This window comes from Lepidochelys olivacea (assembly GCF_965140295.1).
Source record: "Lepidochelys olivacea isolate rLepOli2 genome assembly, chromosome: 2".
Taxonomy (NCBI): domain Eukaryota; kingdom Metazoa; phylum Chordata; order Testudines; family Cheloniidae; genus Lepidochelys; species Lepidochelys olivacea.
The window spans coordinates 211,401,728-211,420,895 of NC_140412.1; the positions used below are offsets into that span (position 1 = coordinate 211,401,728).

General features: G+C 39.3%; 1 protein-coding gene across 1 annotated transcript in view; it reads right to left on the reverse strand.

The window, feature by feature from the left end:
- DNAH11 (dynein axonemal heavy chain 11) overlaps window positions 1-19,168 on the reverse strand; it is a 299,590-nt gene that overhangs the window by 22,817 nt on the left and 257,605 nt on the right. Inside the window, exons 68-75 of the mRNA XM_084618686.1 lie at window positions 15,682-15,822; window positions 14,717-14,887; window positions 12,853-12,975; window positions 12,121-12,314; window positions 10,959-11,107; window positions 9,841-9,968; window positions 6,321-6,548; window positions 1,734-1,925 (exon numbers count right to left, since the gene is read on the reverse strand). Coding sequence (XP_084474812.1) covers window positions 1,734-1,925; window positions 6,321-6,548; window positions 9,841-9,968; window positions 10,959-11,107; window positions 12,121-12,314; window positions 12,853-12,975; window positions 14,717-14,887; window positions 15,682-15,822 — 1,326 coding nt within the window. The remainder of the gene's footprint in view (window positions 1-1,733; window positions 1,926-6,320; window positions 6,549-9,840; window positions 9,969-10,958; window positions 11,108-12,120; window positions 12,315-12,852; window positions 12,976-14,716; window positions 14,888-15,681; window positions 15,823-19,168) is intronic.

Below are 19,168 nucleotides of genomic sequence, written 5' to 3' on the forward strand. Positions count from 1 at the left end.
TGACTTTACAGATTATACCCAGGCAGTGTACAGCTACAGTAAAGCATGTGTCTATGCCACACCAAGTGTCGTAGGCGATGTGGACAGCACTATGTCAGCAGGAGAATTTCTCCTGCCAATGTAGCTACCGCCTCACACAGAGGATTTATTTATTTATTTATTGGATTTATTACACCAACAGGAGAGCTCTCTCCCTTCAGCATAGAGTGTTTTCACCAGATGTAGCGATGTAGTACTTCTATTGTACACTAGCCCATTGATAACTATGATATCAGAAGTAACTCAACCAATTACCATCCTTACTTTACAGCTAATTTGCATGTAACAGTTTAATTGGTTATATATGGGAGACTGCCCAAATGGTGGATTACTTGGCCAAACCGCCACACCTGTGCATCCAACTGCCACTCACACAAATCAACAGAACCACCCACACAACTAGCAACGTCTGTCGAGTCAGCGTGAAGTGATGGAAACAACAACTAGTATGGTTGAGAGCTCTTTTTGTTAAGAATATCATTAGGTTCAATCATTACTGAGATTCGTGGTCTGCTACCAACCAATTTTTAAATTCTCAGCCATTTTTGGCCTCCTCTTAATTTTTTTTTTAAACACACACATGACTTTATATATTATACCCATATGACAGCATGGCTTTCAGCTACTAGTAGCTACTTATTAAGCTTATGAATAGTTATTTTGAGAACAGAGCCTAAAGAGAGAAGGAGATTTATCAGTAAAGAAAAATATGGGTTGGAATAAGCTGATTTGAGAGAGTCATTTTCTAAATGAGAACCATTGTTAAATCACCACTATAAAATTAAGCAATTATTTCAAATGTGACACTAAATACCAAATGAAGGAAATTCAATTTCATGTCCTATTAGCAAAAAGCATCAATGAAAAGAATAAAAGGAAAACAAGAACAAATACATGTAATGACTACAAACCGGGACACACAAGTAAATGTATGTCATTGAAAGTAACATTTCACATATTTTTTTTTAAAAAACCCTCTGCTGATCTCTGAAATGTCTAAGTTATTGAAAAAGGTGGTATCAGAGAGCCTACTTACTATCTACCCCATTAAATGCTGAATAATCATTCTATTATTCAGGCTTTGGATTTACAGAACTTAAAAAATGACATTAATCGAGTATTTAAACCACACAACTGTAAAATATGCTGTAGCTCAGAAATAAAATCACTCATCTACCCTTAACTTCCACTCGGGGGAACATTACAGAGAAAGTCACAACAAGGTGGTATCCTTAATACATAATAATGACACATGCAGGAAATGCACCATTATTTATACATGTGACGTGTTGTAAATTGCTTCCATCATCAGAACTAATTGTAGTGATTATTAATGCAGTGTTATGAACTGTCAGAATTGCTGTATGTAATTACATTTGTGCAAATGCTTCATTACCTGCCTAATGAATTTGGCATATATGCACATGTAAACCACTGTTTTTGTTAACATAATGAAGGACATTTTTTTTGCGCTAAGCTGCTGATGTGAAACTGGTTTGACCTATATTATGAAGTTCAAGCATCCACTGCTGAAAAACCTTTGCTCTGGTATATTTTCATACTCAGCAATAGATGCATATAATGTAAGCTATTTTAATAACGGCTGCAGAGAGAAATTATGTTCCACTCCTGTATCCAAGACTGACAGATTCAGAACAATCTTGGTAAAAGGTTACTTGACTACTAATTCTTACTTTAGTGTGTGCCTCTAAATAGTTGTAGAGGACATTGACACAAATGGTGAGATCTCCAGTATTGAAAGGATATCTTCGATTCCAGCCTTGTGGTCCAAACTTGAGCCTCCCAGCCACACAAGTATGAAAGTAGCACAGAGAAAAGAGTATGCTTTTAAACTCCGTCTCCCTGATGCACAATTCAAGTGTATCCTGCCAAAGAAGAAAAGCAATGTTTTTATCCAGTGACCATTACATTACTATATAGGCATAGTTGCCTTACTTGGGCCAATGGGACTACTCACACATTTGAAGTTAAGCAAATGGAGCGTTGTTAGCAAGATTGGAGCCTAAGTATTTTTCACTTTATATACTTCTATTATAGTTAAACAGAATTGCTGACCAGATAAATTATCTAAGAAGGAGCACTGTATTGCCCTTATTTAACCCAATATGACTGTGAAATTAAATAAGTTTCTAATATTACTCAACAATCATATAATAGAGGACATTTTTATAAAATAGACCACCTTAAAGACAATCTCACAGAGAATGGTATTCTCACTATAGAATTCTATAGGGTAGTTTAAAATTCCATAGAGAAGTTATCACTCTCGCTCAGATTTTATGTGCTTTTTTCCAAAAAAGGTATGTTTGGTAATTGTAATTTAATTGTTTTCTTTAGTCTTCATTGACAGAAGCTTGGAAATAGGAGTTTCTGTACAGCTTCTTCTTTTTTTTTTTTTTAAGTTCCCAAGTCAAACTTTAAAATGTCTTTCTAAAGTATGATCCTAAATCTACATTCCTTGCACCCCCAAGCTCTTTTGAATTGTCATAATTGTGTGTAAGAAGTAATTAATATTACAATTGATTTTTGATATCCATATACATCTTAAGTATAAAAACTTCTGGGGGCTAAATCTCTGGCTGTCAAGGCAAATCACCTTCCCCAGTGGAAGAATGAGTAGGAAATTGTGAGCAGGAGAACATGTTTCCCCCACACAAAGACCGGGAAACATCTCATGATGGGGAGCATCAAGTCCTATAACAAAATTTCTTCTGGTCAAATTAGTGAATTAAATAATCAGAAATACAATATTGGTGTAAGATTTATGAATCTGACTCAATCTTCCTGACCTGCATATAGAAATCCATACAACATAAAATTTGCCCTACCTGGGGCTGGCTATATAGTGTAATGAATGTTTTTTTAAAACTGCGGCTGCTCCTACTGAAATGTCAAATAACTTTACAAGAAACATAATAAAGACAGTAAGTACTTAACTTAGTCTTGATATACCTGCAAAGAGTCCGTAGCACAAAAGTTTGCCTCAACCACCACTGACTGACAACCATAAGAACATACAACTAGAGTTTCCTGTTGAAAATCTCACCTTTTTAAAAGATTTGAACTGGAATATCAATTTCTAAACAAGTGACCCATATCTTAATTTAGAGCAGAGTTAAATTAAAGTATCTCTTCAAATTTCAGGATGTCCTGTCTGTATGAGAACTATTTCTTACTGGATGCCTTTTCAACATCCCAGGATGAATAAAGATGTCAGAAAATCAAAGTTGCAATAATTTCTCCTTTGTGCCAGCTTTAAGATTCACGTTTCAGATAAACAACCCTCTTAGGCATAACGGCATTTCCCATTTTTGAAGACCTCACCATAGTTCAGTAATATTTTAGCTAAACAATTCCGTGAAACATACTTTTGCTAAAAACAGTCCTTGCCAATATATTTCAGCTTTCTATTAAAAAAAAATGCTGTGACGATGTATTATAAACAACTATATCGTTGTACAACAAAAATTGCCACTATAAAAACTGTCCGCTTAACCAAGAGTACACACAATTATTTCCCTTAGGAATCTTCCAGAATCTCCTCCTTCATTTCCTCTACCAGCTTCACATCACAACCGCCATTTCTCTGGCCCAGAAAACCTGACGTGGAGTTCTCTGTATTCTGTGTTGCCCAAAGGGGTTCCTTAGAACAGTGGCACTTAAAATTTTCACTCTCATGCCTCATTTTTATCGAGACAAATAACTTCAGGCCCTGCCTTCGTGTGTGCTAGATACAAAATTCCTGTGTATCAAATATTTGAATCACTAGAATACTAAAGTACAGTTATAATAGTCTTTACCTTGGCACATTTCAATGAGATGGATGAGCTTGATTCTGTAAGCACAGCTTACCCTGTTGTAGAAGGGCTGACCTGAACTGAAACTGGAAAGTGATCTACAAGTCCCCCCAGAGGAACAAACTCCAAAAGGAACAGGGTGTCAAGGAACGCTATTCTTCCATTTTTAAGTCCCCTTTCCCCTTACATCTCCTTGCTGGCAAGGCCCTGAGGCAGTTGGCCATTGCTTCCTCTTCCTATTCTTTCCTTCCCAGCAGTTTTAAAACATTTTTTTATACAGGTGAATAATGACAGCAAATCAATCAGCAAATACCCTTAATTGTATACAAGAACAGGAATTCATAAAAAGGGTATGCAGCCAGTTCCTAAACATTTGTGCACAAAAAAACCACATTGTGCCCAGCAAATTAAAAGAGTCATTTGAAATGGAGCAAATGTTCATAAATATTGTGTACTCAACCAATTCTACTTTTAGAGTAAGGTCAAATTCTTCACTAAGGCTTTTCTTTGGGGAAGAAATGGGACTACTAATGAATTCGTTATATACATTTTGTTGGGTTTTCTTTTTTTTGCGAGAAGGAATTTTTTTTTATAGTTTCAAAATAGAGTCAAAACAGTTGGCTCGCAAAAAAAAGGCTGTGACATTACAATCAGACTCAAAACTAAAGAAAAAGGCCACTAAATAAACTTGAAGTTACAATAAATAATAAAAATTAATTGTAGAGGCTATCAGTAAGAGAGTCAAGATATTGCATACAACAACAATCACTATTTTCTGTCAATTTACAGTCATATTGCTGGCTTATGGCATGTACATTAACATGGATGATCAAGAATGTTACAAATATTAACATTAAAGGCAAGTGAAAGAGATGATTCATCTTAAGTACCTAATTCATCAACCTTGGAATTAATCTGTAAGGAAATAAGGGTTTTTGCTTCGTCATCATAAAAGAAAATAATATTCACCATATTTAAAAAGGAACAAGACTGAGGTTTAAAAAATTACCTGGAGGTCTCATTGTAGAGATTATCAATAGGTCTTATTGAAATTTAGTTTATGTAGTTTGAGTTTCTATAATTTACATAAATTCACCTAAATTAAGAAATACACAAACTTTTCAAGAACCAGAATTGCTGTTACATTGAAACAGATCGCCATTCACATGCCTTTTAGTTAAACAATCTACAGTAATACCAATTTACTATCACAGTAGCTAATGGTTTCCCCCATACCTGAGGAAGTGGTGGAGTGGCTGGCACAGGAGCCAGTGAAACTGTATAAACTAGATTTTTGTCTGTGGACTTTTCCCTGTACAACTTGACCAACTATGGCCAGAATACCTCTACTTTGTGCCAACTGAACTGTGCAAAGTCCCACTTACATACATGCCTGATGCTCAGCCTGGCCTTTGTCTGCTCAGCATGTGCATGGTACATTTCAGTCACAAGGCTTACATTATGCTGGCCTCCCATTGCCCCAGGGCTGTTTGACACACTAGGCAGCCATGCCTATTTTGTTGAAGTATTGTAGCAATCACTGTGGAGACTCTTCAAAATCTGGGGAATCCTAGACACTGGGGGACTCTGCAAGTGGTTCTTTAAGCCTGCCCTTTCTGTAATGTGCTGCTGGAACGAACAAGTATTACATAATATCCACTTTAAAAAAACGAAGTAGGGTGTCCAGACACAGTGACGCTCATAGATCTAACCAAAGAAGAAAAGTCCTTCTTGCCTCTTTCCAAGATTATACCACCCACACCAGCCTCCCTGCTCCCTCAAATCACCCTCAATCAACTCATCCATCCACCTCCGGAAGAGCTAGGGCTACCAAGGAAAAGAGATGGATGGATACATGCCACCTACTGATAATAGAGAAGGATACACCACCATGATTTGGGCTATAAAAATCTCTTTCTGAGAATTAAAAATACTACTCCTACTAAGATTATATGTAAGAATAATAAGATGATTATATGTAACAGGCACTGGCAGGAATTTGCAGCCGTGGGGGAGCTGTCAGTGGTTGGAAGACGTCACGATAGGAAAGGGGGAGCTGACATGGCACTCTTAGATCGCTAGTTGGGAGGCAGAGTATCAAATGCTGGGCCACAGCAACATTTCTCTGATGTTGAGGTAGCCAATACAGCTACATGTCTGATGTGCTGCTTCCTCACTGACAAAAGGAGAGCATTGTGTTGGTTAACCCTATACCACTACCTAATACTGGGAAATACCATCAGGGATAGTATCTGAAGCATTTTGCCCCATGATGATGGGAAATTGATTACAAGGAGGCAGGATAGGGCAGAGCTGGTTAGCCTTCTGTGACTTTTGTTTTCATATGGAATGGATATGGTGACCCCAGCAACAAGCTCCCAGCCCTGGTAGACTAGTTATTTACAAAAGTTTGTAGTAATTAAAAAAACCCAAACCCATAGATTATGTAAATGTTGTTCTTACCTGGTCAAAGTTATAGAGGGCAGCATGCAAATTAGCCAGCACCCCAGTAGGGGGTTCACTGGTAATTTTAATTGAGTTTTCTAGAATTCCTTGAGGGATGATATGTTCTTCTGGGGTTGGAGCTGGTTCAGCACTCATAAAGACTCGGAAATCCGAGTGGCTTCCTTTGCTGTATTGTTCAAGGAGTTTCTCCAAGGTCCCCAACCATTTGGCTACTAGATGAACGTTCTGTTGGAAAACATGTAACATATTCATTGTGAGATAAGAATAGGTTTATTATTTCAGATGTGAAGTATACACACACGGTAAAAATACCTTTAAAAATACTGTTAAGGCAGTTTCATGAAAAGGAACAGGCACTCAACTCCAAATGACATTTCACTATTAAATGAGCTGATGGTGCAGAAGCAGAAAAATTAAGGATTCTAAGAAGGACATCGGTTACATTAGCAGATACTTCACTAGCCTCTGAAGGTTTCAAGCCTTGATTTAGCAAGGCACTAAAACAAATGGTTAACTTTAAGCATATGAGTAATTTCACCCCTTATCAGCAATGCTCTTAAGCACATACTAAAGTGTTTTGTGAAACTGGGCCCTGTCATGGGGCAGCTGGTCCCTGTGAATAGACTGGGCTCACCTCCCCTGTGTCAGAGCAGGTGAGCCCAGGTGACCCTGTTGAAGGGGGAAGTGCTACACCTGGGGCTATAAAGGCCTGTCAAAGGGCAGGAAGAGGAGGAGTGATTAGGACACATTGTGCCTAGAAGAGGAACCCTAGAGGAGTGGCACTAACTCCAGTGGTGGCCTCTGGAGTAAGGGGCCAGGTGCCTAGGAAGGTTGCCCTGGAGCTGCCATTCCAGAAGAGCACCAGAGCTGAAGGAGGACTGGCTGAAGCAAAGGGAGTTGGCTGGGACTACAAAGCTGCCAGAAGCAGGATTACCAGAGATCCTAGGGAAGAGAGTCCACGAAACCCTAGGACAAAAGATGAGCGAAGGGACTGGTGTCTTGTTTGTTTATTGGCTTATGTTTGGACAATATACCTAAAGGAAAGAAGATTGGGTGTGGCAGTGTATGCCTCTCAGATATGGGAGAAGCCTTGTTGTGTCACAGATGGTGGAGAATGTGGGCATCTCAAATCCGTCTCAGATACTAGGGGGGAGGCAGTAAGGTGGATCTTTGGTGAAGAGAAAGCTGAGCCCAGGACATTGACTGTCCTATACCACATTTGGGTGGGTCAGAGGAAAAATGGAGGCTGCGATCTGCCTGTTAACAGGACAGCAGCAGCAGATGGCCATGGTACAGCAGCAACAAGAACAGCAGCAGCAGATGACCCAGATTCTGCTCATGTAATTGATGAAGAACCTGCAGAAACAGCAGGAGGCACAGTTCACCATTAAACAGAGGTGACAAGATGCCCCCTTTCAACAAGTGAGGTTACAGAACAGTTGGGCTAAGGAATGCCGGGCAACACGGTTGGTGATGGACCCATGAGCTGGCTGGCCCCAGGCCTGCCAAAGCAGGGACCAAAACACAATCCCAAAGTCTTCCTCTGAATGTTTGAGAGAGTGGCAAGCAATGCAGGATGAGAAGGAGCAACCTGTAGCACCATTCCTAATGGGCAAAGCTCAGGCCATTTACCGAGCAATAAGCAAAGAGCAGGTGATCTCCTATCTGGCAGTGAAGGCAGCCATTCTGGATTGAGAGGGACTGACTCCAGAGGCCTAGAAACACTGGTTTCAGGTAGAACCATTTTCATGAGTGGCACGAAAATGCCATGAGTGGTGGCTCAGAAATTACAGGATCTCATGCCTCCATGGTTCTGCCAGCTGGAGAGAGAGATTCATGGACCAAATTGTCCTGGATCAATTCCTAAAGACTGTCCCCTTGGAAGCCAACAGCTGGGTGAGATGCTTTCAGCTGGCTGGGGAGGGAGACGCTGTTGAATGGGCAGAGGCCGCCTTTGAGGCCAAGAGAGACAAGCAGCCAGGGCAGGATGGTAAACTGAGGGGAAGCCAAAGGTGGTGGCCCAGGGAAGCTCTCAAAGGGAAAATTCTCAAATGGCCAAAAATGGGGTAATGTACAAGAGCTACGGGGGCGGGGGGGGCGGCGGCGGGGGGGGGTAGTCCCACAGTCTAGTAGAAGCCCTCAAGGTGGTGGCTGAGGGGGACGCTTTGTATGCTTCAGGTGTGACCAGCCTGGGCATATTAGACAAGAATGGTGTGCCATTTTCTAGGTTGTTAGACTACAAAAGCACCAAGAGCGGAAGAGCTGAAAAGCACTATATCACCAAAAGCTATCTGAGCCTTGACTTTTGATACCCAAGGCTTCAGAGATGTGCCATGGCTGAAACTGAGCTGCCCTCATTACCCCTGCTTCTAGGCCTGCGCCTGTGAGGTGCTGAGTACTCTTGAATTCCGTTGAAATCCACCACTTTTCAGATCCTTCTCTCTCTGTTTTCTCAGATAATACCATTGTTTACTTAGTAAGAACTGTATCAATATTAGCTGAACGGTACAACTCCTGGTAGATAAGCTTGAATAGCTCACTGGTAAAGCAGGTTGAAAAAATGGTGACAATGTTATAATTAAAATCTCAATTTAAAAAAAAAATTGTCTCTGTTTCAGTACAGTGCCTAGCACAATGTGGCCGTGACCTCAGTTGGGGCCTTTAGTCACTACTATTTTTCATTTTATTACAAGAACAGCTAAACAGCAGCTAACATTTGTAGCAGATAACTAGGTTGACAAGGTGATGCAGTGCTGATGGTGTAAAAATAGAATTGGAAGGAATAATATGGCTCCCCCAATATCTTTTATTGGCAAGGCCTGGAACCTACACTTCCCGTAGTGTTTCAGGACAATGTGGCCATTTTATATATTAGCACACTATACAATATAATGTAAAACTGCTGGTCACAGCACCTTGTGTTAGTGATACTAACAATCTCATTGCTCCTGTCAACTTCTGTGGCTGCACCAAGAATGATAGTTCACCAGGGTGTTGTAAAGAGCTTTTTGTTTGTTGCAGAGAGTGGATTCTCCATTCACACAATGCTAGCCAAAGCTGCTACTGCTATCTCTGAAGAGCAGCACTCCAGTGCTGATTATACAGCTTCCCAAGGGCTAGGTATTCTAATTTTATTAGAAGACTCCATTATGGCATACTCAATGGAACAAGAGTTCTTAATTATGTAGGAGAAGAGTGTTCCTGAGGACATAATCATGCCTAGCCATAGGGAGCCTTCTTGTATTATCTTTCCTGGCCTCACTGGGAATACAAAGGTAGTGCTTGTAAATGTGAGGGTAAAGGCATAATGCCATATACACACAATACATGTGAACATTTACCTTGCCTTTTGCAAAGGCAAAAGAAAAACAAAATGTTCTGTTTGTGGCGTTTTTGAATTCCACAGAAAGTTGTTCCTTGTTGGACAATCCTTACCTTGCAGTCACTTCGCTAGCAAACACAGCCATTCACCTAACTGAGTGCACAGATATCATCTATTGTGCTCTTTAACACTTACTTGGAGAATGACCCAATGCCCATGTGTAGCAGCCTCCTCTAGTGCCTCTTCTGCCACCATCTCTTGACCTTGTCCTAAAGAGATATTATGGAATTTTCCAGAGTCGATAGTAAACCCAAGTTTTTTTCCTATAAGGGAAGTGGCGGGGGTAGGAAACGAACAGAGCAGAAAGGGGAAAAAATGATAACATCTCATTAATTCCACTATCGCTGGGGCAATATTCATTAGTTCTTCTGAAGCACTTCACTAAACCCTTACAATTTCAACAAGCAAAATTGCGAGCTTTCAACAGCAGCCTTATTGCTGGTATTAGAAAAAGCCTGCAGAAATCTGTTCCCTTGGTTTTAAGATAATGAACCTTTTGACATTTTGACAGATGTTAGGCATTGTTAACTGAGCTTTAGAAACTCTTACAGGGGGTACAAAGCAATTCCCTTATAAAAAAGGAGCAACATGTGGTAGATATCACATCAGTTTTTTAACCGATTGGTTCAGTGGGTAAATGCACAAGCCTCTCACCTTGTGGGGCCTGAGTTTAAATTGAGCACAGTCAGGTCACAGCTGTATTAACCTGGTATTCTCAGTATAGTCTGTGGGGAATAGTAATCCTAAGCATAAAGCGACAGTGCTTTACACAATTGAATATAGTTTGTATAATGACCATTATTTAGTCACAGAGGGCACAAGATTACATGAGCATGGAGAAAATTGCCCTCTGGCTCTCATCTAGTCAAAAGGTAGAAAATGGTACAAAAGAAACTTGCATTATGCCAAGCAGAGGAATGTTCAGTCTAAAAATTTCTTCATACTATAGTGCTAATAGCCTTGCACTTTTCATCCACTCCATTTACCACAAATAGGTGGGGGGTGGGGAAACTTCACAATTTAACTCTTTTGTTAAAAATAAACCCAGTCCAACTTTGTCATATTAATTTCTATTCTTTTATGATGACACATTGTTTTGGTTTTCTTTAAGATTTTAAAATTTAGGACCCAATCCTGCTCCCTTTAAACAAAAGCCCAAAGTCCCATAGTCCTCATTGGCAGCAGGATTGGGCCTATAGATATTTTCTCTCCTTCTTCTGTGCAAGCACAACTCCCATTGAAAACAGACTCACCAAGTGTCTCCATATCTTTAAGAGGGTCTACTCCAGGGAAGAGGATGAAAAACACTGGAGTCGCTGGACTGCTCTCTTCATATGATTTTGCTAAGTCCATCCTGGTGCTCTCCACATACTTGGAACCTAGTTTTTCCTCCACAAAGTTTCTATATAAATATAAAGTATAAACTGAAGACACCAAGAATATCCACAATTACAGATTTAGGTCCTGTATTCTTCTCAGACTACATAACCTGCTGCTACTAGGCTAGCAGCAGTTTCATTAAAGAAAATTGTCAGGGAAGCAAGGGAGGGAAGGGCAGCCAGGTGGTAAAGAGGGTACAGAAAAATCTGGCATATGTCTGTTCAGGAAAGGGGACAATGACTATGTGATAGAAAGAACAACTAGGCACAGCAAGTAATCAGTTAGGGAATGCTTCTTCCTAGGAAGGTGTGAGCACGGGTAGCATACAGTGATGCTGGCACAATGTGTATAGCGGGGGTGCTGAAAGCCACTGTACAAAACTTCAAATCCAATATATAATGGAAACCACTTCAAGCCAGGGGCCGCTGCCATGCCCACAGCACCCCTAGTTCCAGCACCTATGGTAGTATAGCTGGTAGGGTTTGGGCAGTCGGGCGAAAGGTACTATTCTTTGGGAGGCAAGGGATTTAAAAAAAAATCAGAGGGTTTGGATAAGTATACAAGGCTGACATTTTTTGAGGATCACAGATTTTTAAAAAAGAGTGAAATGGAGAATTACCATCCCATGAGTCTAACTGCTATCCCTAGAAAAAGAATGAATATTGAGAGAGAAATATGACTAAAAAGTGGGCAGTCAGCAGCAAGGATTTTTTTTTTAATTATAAATGAGCCACTCCTTGTGGCTCAGGGCACATGTATAGAATCTAACAAAATCACCAATCTATAAATAAGTAAGCCAATTCCCTATAAACAGTCAATCTGATCCCACCACCTTCTCACAAATACCTGAAAAAGAATAGATAGGCCTTGTACTATTGCCACAAAGGCCAATAATCAATAATCTCAGACTCTGACTGACCAGCTAGCTTGTAAATTAGATTCCTATAATTGAAAATTTCATCACAGTGGGCTACACATCCAATAAGCCATCTTCACGTGTGGTTCCATGGATACACACAATGTCAAAGACCGTACCTAAGAGCATAGGTCATTCTATCTGGGCGCAGTGCCCTCAGTATGATAAGTTTCTGAAGAGAGCTTTTGTTTTTCCATTCCTGTGGAAACTTTTCCTTTTCTGGGCATTCTGAGTCCACCCATTTCTTCCATCTTTTAGCAGACCCTTCGATATCTCTGTCTAACCCTCGGAACTCATCCATTAGAGCAATGGCCTGGAACACACCAAACACACACATGGGTGATATGCCCATGACATATAGTTGGGGTGATAATGAAATACTTTTTACTAATAATATTTACTAGTAATATTATTTGACACCTATGACCTAATTTAAAGCGCAGTTTATACGTACAGCCTATATGAATAAATGTTTTTTTGTAAAAGACTATGCCATTTCATATCTCCATACAATCTGCTTACAGTTAAATACCCAGTTACCACACACTGTAACACATAAGATTAGGTTTTTCTGAGAGTAAGGAGCTGTGTGAAGATTAGAATTACGTTCTTGGAGGAATACAGAGATTATAGAAAATCAGCATTTCCACATGAAATCAATATATGTTTCTATCATCTCAGGGGAAAAAACGTTAAAATGCAAGGATAACTCATTCAACAGCACTGCAAGTTGTATTAACATTTAATATGGAATATATGACTTTATCTGACATTATCTAGCTCTAGAAGGTCTCCAGAAATAACATAAAATAAGATTTGGAACTGAAAAGCAATTCTCCAATTAAACCTACTTTAACGGCACTCCATGACTGAGGAGTCAAAAAGTCAACCGGACTCTTGAGTGTGTGTTCGACTGTGAATCGAAGCAGGAAATCCAATTCAAGGAGTTCTATCTCTTTACTTCTCAGCAGAATCTTGACAGCATACAAAATTGAAAAAGGTCATCAGGTTTACTTGGCAGTCACTTGTGACTTAAAGCATTTACCACGCAACAGACATTATTGAATAGGCAGCATAAAGCACTGAAAATTCTGGTGACTGAATCTTCTGTAGCTCTAATAGAAGAATTTAGCTTGAGCCAATTATTTTAAAATAAGGAATAGAAATACATTATAAAAGAAGTAATGGAGTGAGGTCAATTCCTGGACCTTCATTATTCACAAAGCTAATAGATTATGCTTTCAACCTTAGCCCTGTGTTTGTAGTACACACTGCAGAACTTGCCTCAGACTGTTAGACACCAAAACCCCCCACCAGTAACCTCTGAACTAAATAATTTTGCAGAAGTTAAAGTTGTCATTATGCTCTATGCTAGCAGTAGCACCCAAGTCCTTGCATTTTTTAAAAATAGCTAGATTACAATAGTAACTATGATTTATGATTCTTTAGCTAGAGTAAAAAGAGTTATTTGAAAAAAATAAAATAAAGCCATAGTCCTTAAAGATCAGAGTTATTCTGGGCTTCGATTATGCAAGATTTTTTTTTTCAATAACACTAATGAAGTGGCTAAGGAAACCTGAGTTCCATACCACTCCCTACATTTGTCCTCCACCCCCTTTAAACACATATTGAGGGACAGGAAGTTCACACTTGTCAGAGTCATTGTTCTAGGCTCTCTTCAGACTCAGGGAGACCACAATGACTCACATTTGGAATGTTTTTTTGCAAAGAGAAGGAATGGTAACTTTTTTTTTTTTAAATAAAATCTTAACCTGCAGAAGTTAAACATGTCAGGAATACCACAAAACTATATCAGGGGAGACAAATCTGGCCCATAGGTTGAATGTACAATAAAAATCTTGAATTCAAATGCATCTTTAACAAAATGCCTACCACCACCACCTGTGTTCTCTCTCCTCCCCTTGCACACTGTGAAGAATGGGAATTATGTGTACTAATTTTATGAATGTTAGAATCTGTGGATAAGTCTCTACCCCGAGAGTTAATTCCAGCTGGATCTCTCCCCAGCTACCCAGGAATCCAGCAATGACTAATTCATTTCCTAGTGCTCAGACGGACAATACAGTGAATTCACTGTTGGAAGACTACCTCCTATCACCTCTGGAGAAATGCATCAGAAATCTGACCAGGTTCAGGAGACCTTCTCAAAACCTCAGGTCTTCAGGCTGGAACTCTTGAACAAAGGAACTTTGAAATGGATAAAAGATAGCCTGTGACCCAAGAATCTCACACACGTGCTGACTGGGGGACCAGATTGTCAGAAAGGCAAACGATGTAAGGGGTGTAACCTGTCTCACCCAGCCCCAAGATCAGGGACTGATGGGTCAAGCAAGACAGCAGGACCTACTTATTATTTACTTGTATCCTACCTGGCCTGAATCTTTATATACAGTCTCATCCCAAAATCAAAAGATATTTTTATTACTTGGAGAATCTCTGCTATAAGTGCCAAACTCTACACAACCATACCTAGGGAACGGCAAGCAGCACTTCCATAATTTTCATCCCTATAACGTACTCAGAGGAGTAGAACAACAAAGAAAATAAAGGCCTACATAAAATAGCTGTGGAAGATATTATTATTTATATTGCAGTAGCATTCACAGTATGTTAGGTGCTCTACAACCACAGCACCTATTGTTTTACCTATAAACCACACTCTTCACCACTACTGCCTGAATTTTTTTCCCTCACCTGAAACGTTGTCTGGGCTAGGAAGGTGAGTTTATCCTTTTCAAAAAGTCCCTGACTGGTGTAAAGGAAGGCAGAGTATGTAATAGCTTCTATCAGGTTGGTGATGCGACCCTGCAGATCCTCTGATGCTTCAGCCCGATCAATTGCTTTATGGAAGACTGTGTTGAAGGCCTAATGAGAGGTAGGATCACATTATTTTTAAAGGATTTTTGTTTGTTTTAAGAGCAATTTAATAGAGTCCAATGTAAAGCTTTTCAAAGTAAGTGCCTGAGCTGTATAAAATGGAGACACTGCACAAGATCACCTCCCTCCCACCGAAATAGTATGCATGGAGAGTGTTTTCTTGAAGGGGGTAGGGGGGAGAAAATGGTTGGGGATCACAAACAGCAACATTTTTCAGTCTACTCATTTAACTCAGGAGCAAACAACCTATGCTGATTGACTCCACCAATCTTTCCCGCCCACTGGACATCCTAAAACCGACACATTCCCTCAAAGTGAAAAGGCTGGTGGTTTCAAGGAAGGAGACTTTCCATCCTCAGCCAAAAGAAAAGGAGTACTTGTGGCACCTTAGAGACTAACCAATTTATTAGAGCATAAGCTTTCGTGAGCTACAGCTCACTTTATCAGATGCATATCAGCCAGTCACTTTTAGTACATTTATTGTAACACATTGTTTAGTGAATGCTTCAAATCTCTCTATTCACTTGGCCTTGCAGGAAGATTTAACAAAAATAAGGTAAGTATTACTCACATAAATCAGAATGTAAACATCTGACGAGAGATTATTGGGAAGTTCAATATTGTGAGGAATTGGTGGGAAAACGCACAACCCTCTCTCTTGCACACAAACACCCCTTACATAGCAAAATATTAATAGCTGATACAAATATAAAAGGTTGCTAATTGCTGGAATCAAACCCCCATGCTTGTTCTTTTGTATCACGCCAGAAATAAAGCTTTACCTTCAGTGAGAACTGATAGATGGGGTTGATTTTGCCCAGATCATTAACAACAAAGTAAAGAAGAGACGCTCTCAAAGCTGCTGGTCTGTAATACTCTCGGGCCTCATTAATTTTAACTTCATTCTTTTTTGCTTCAGCTACCTGTAGGATGATAGTTATCTAGTTCAGTGTGATAGTTATGACCGATTTAAAAATGATCTGAATAATTAAGGGGTGATATAAAGAGAAAAGTTGTATTGGCATAGCTATGTCTCTCAGGAGTGTGAAAAATCTATATCCCTAAGAGAACAGAATTCTTCCATCAATCTAGTTATCAACTCTTGGGGAGGTGGACTACCTCTCCCATCACTGTAGTATCTACACTGAAGCGCTACAGTTGTGCTGCTGTAGCATGTTAAGTATAGACATAGCCTAAGTCACACATACGTAATTGACAAATTCTTAACTGCAAAGTGAGAAAAGCAACATGGATACAGCCTGGAAAGCTGACATATCTGAAACAATAAAAACTGTTTGGCACATGTAGATTTAAACTAGACACTCTGCTCCAGCCTTGTTGGCTAGAAATCAGAGTTGATTTGATCTTCTTTACTATATATTACTATAATTTTAAACCAGCAGTTTAAGAGAAGTTATTATGTCAGTGGTGTGAGTTTTATATTTGTTTTCTTGATGCAGAAAGGTTGGTTGCATGATGACACTATAAACTTGCCTTTATTTTATTAAGGAACTTATTAATCAAGCCCATTATCATCAAGCTAGAAGTCTAAATACTAAGGTGGGTGACCTTGAGTGCCTGGTATTAAATGAGGATATTGTTATAATATGCACCACAGAAACTTGGTGGCATGATGATAATCAATAGGATATGGTAATACCAGGGTACAAAATATATAGGAATGACAGAGTAGGTCATGTTGGTGGAGGAGTGGCATTATATGTGAAAGAAAGAATAGAGTGAAATAAATCTTAAATGAATCAAATTGTACCACAGAATCTCTATGGATAGAAATTCCATGCTTGAATAATAGGAATATATCAGTAGGAAAATACTACCAATCATGTGAGCAGGACGGTGATGGTGATTGTGAAATGCTCTGGGAGGCTGAGTTTTCTATTTTTATAGCATTTCTAATAATAATGGGAGATTTCAACTATTCCCATAATGAATGGGTATATGTTACCTCAGGACTGGAAGCAGACAGAAAGTTTCTTGACACCATAAGTGACTGCTTCTTGGGACAGCTAATCCTGAAATCCACAAGAGGAGGCAATTCTTGATTTAGTCCTAAGTGCAGCACAGGATTTGGTCCCAGAGATGAAATATAGCTAAACTGCCTGGTAATAGCAACCATAGCATAATTAAATCCTTGTTGTGGGGGAACACCAAAGAAGTCCACCACAGTAGCACTTAGGAAAGGGAACTATACAAAAATAAGGAAGCTAGTTAAATGGAAATTACGAGGTACAGTCACAAAAGTGAAATGCCTGCAAGCTGCATGGAAACTTTTTAAAAAACATCATAATAGAGACTCAAAAGAAATGTATACCTCAAATTAAAAAACATAGCAAAAGGACTGAAAAGTGCCACCATGACTAAAAAATAAAGTAAAAGTCATGCTTAAAAATTGGAAGTAAAATTCTACTGAGGAAAATAGAATGGAGCATAAACTCTGGCAAGTCAAATGTAAAAGTAAAAATTAGGCAGTCAAAAAAAGAATGTGAAGAGCAACTAACAAAAGACTTAAAAACTAACAACGATTTTTTTAAAAGTACATCAGAAGCAGAAAGACTGCCAAACAATCAGTGGGGCCACTGGACGATTGATGTGCTGAAGGAGCACTCAAGGAAGATAAGGTCATTGCAGAGAAGCTAAAGGAATTATTTGCACCAGTCTTCACTGCAGAGGATGTGAGGGAGATTCCCACACATGGGCCATTCTTTTTCGGTGATATATCTGAGGAACCGTCTCAGATTGAGGTGTCAATAGGGCTGGTTTTGGAACAAATTGATAAATTAAATAATAATAAGTCACCAGGACCAGATGGTATTCACCCAAGAATTCTGAAGGAACTCAAATATGAAATTGCAGAGTTATGAACTCTGGGATATAACCTATCATTTAAATCAGCTTCTCTACCAGAGGACTGGAGGATAGCTAATGACACACCAATTTTTTTTTTAAAAGGCTCCAGAGGTAATCCTGGCAATTATAGGCTGGTAATCCTAACTTCAGTACCAGGCAAATTGGTTGAAACTATAGAAAAAAAACCCTAGAATTACCAGACACATGAATGAACACAATTTGTGGGCAGAGTCAACACAGCTTTTGTAAAGGGAAATCATGCCTCACCAATCTATTAGAATTCTTTGAGTGATGGGGGAGGTGCGGGTGTCAAAACAAACATGTGGACACAGGAGATCCAGTGCATAAAATTTACTTGGAATTTCAGAAAGCTTTTGAGGAGGTCCCTCATCAAAGGCTCTTAAGCAAAGTAAGCAGTCATGGGATAAGAAGGAAGGTCCTCCTAGGGATCAATTTAAAAGACAGGAAACAAAGGATTAGAATAAACGGTCAGTTTTCAGAATGGAGAGAGATGAATAATGATGTCCCTCAGGAATCTGTACTGGGACCAGTTCTGTTCAACACATTCATAAATTATTAGAAAAAGGGGTAAGCAGCGAGGTGGCAAAATTTGCAGATAATGCAAAATTACTCAAAATAGTTAAGCCCGAAGCAGACTGCAAAGATTTGTAAAGGGATCTCACAAAACTGGGTGAATGGGCAACAAAATGACTAGTGTAATTCAGTGTTGATAAATGCAAAGTAATGCACATTGGAAAACATAATCCCAAAATGATAGGATCTAAACTAGCAGTTACCACTCAAAAAAGAGATCTTGGAATTATTGTGGATAGTTCACTGAAAACATCTTCTCAATATGCAGCAGCAGTCTAAAAAGCTAACCGAATGTTAGGAACCATTAGGAAAGGAATAGATGATAAGACAGAAAATATCATAATGCCACTATATAAATCCAAGGTACGCCCACACTTTGCATACTACATGCAGTTCTGGTCATTCCATCTCAAAAAACATATTAGAATTGGGAAAGGTACAGGGAAGAGCAACAAAAATTATTAAAGGTATGGAGCATCTTCCATGTAAGAAGAGACTAAAAAGACTGGGACTTTTTGGCTTGGAAAATAGATGACTAACTGGGAATATGACAGAGGTCTATAAAATTGTGAATGGTGTGGAGAAAGTGAATAAGGAAGTGTTATTTACTTCTTCACATTGCAGAACAACCAGTGGTCACCTAATAAAATTAATGATCAGCAAGTTTAAAACAAATAGAAGGAAGTACTTCTTTATACAACGCACAACCAGTTGAACTCGTTGCGAAGGGATGTTCTGAAGGCCCAAACTATAGCAGGGTTAAAAAAAGAATTAGATAAATTCATTGAGAATAGGTGCATCGATGGC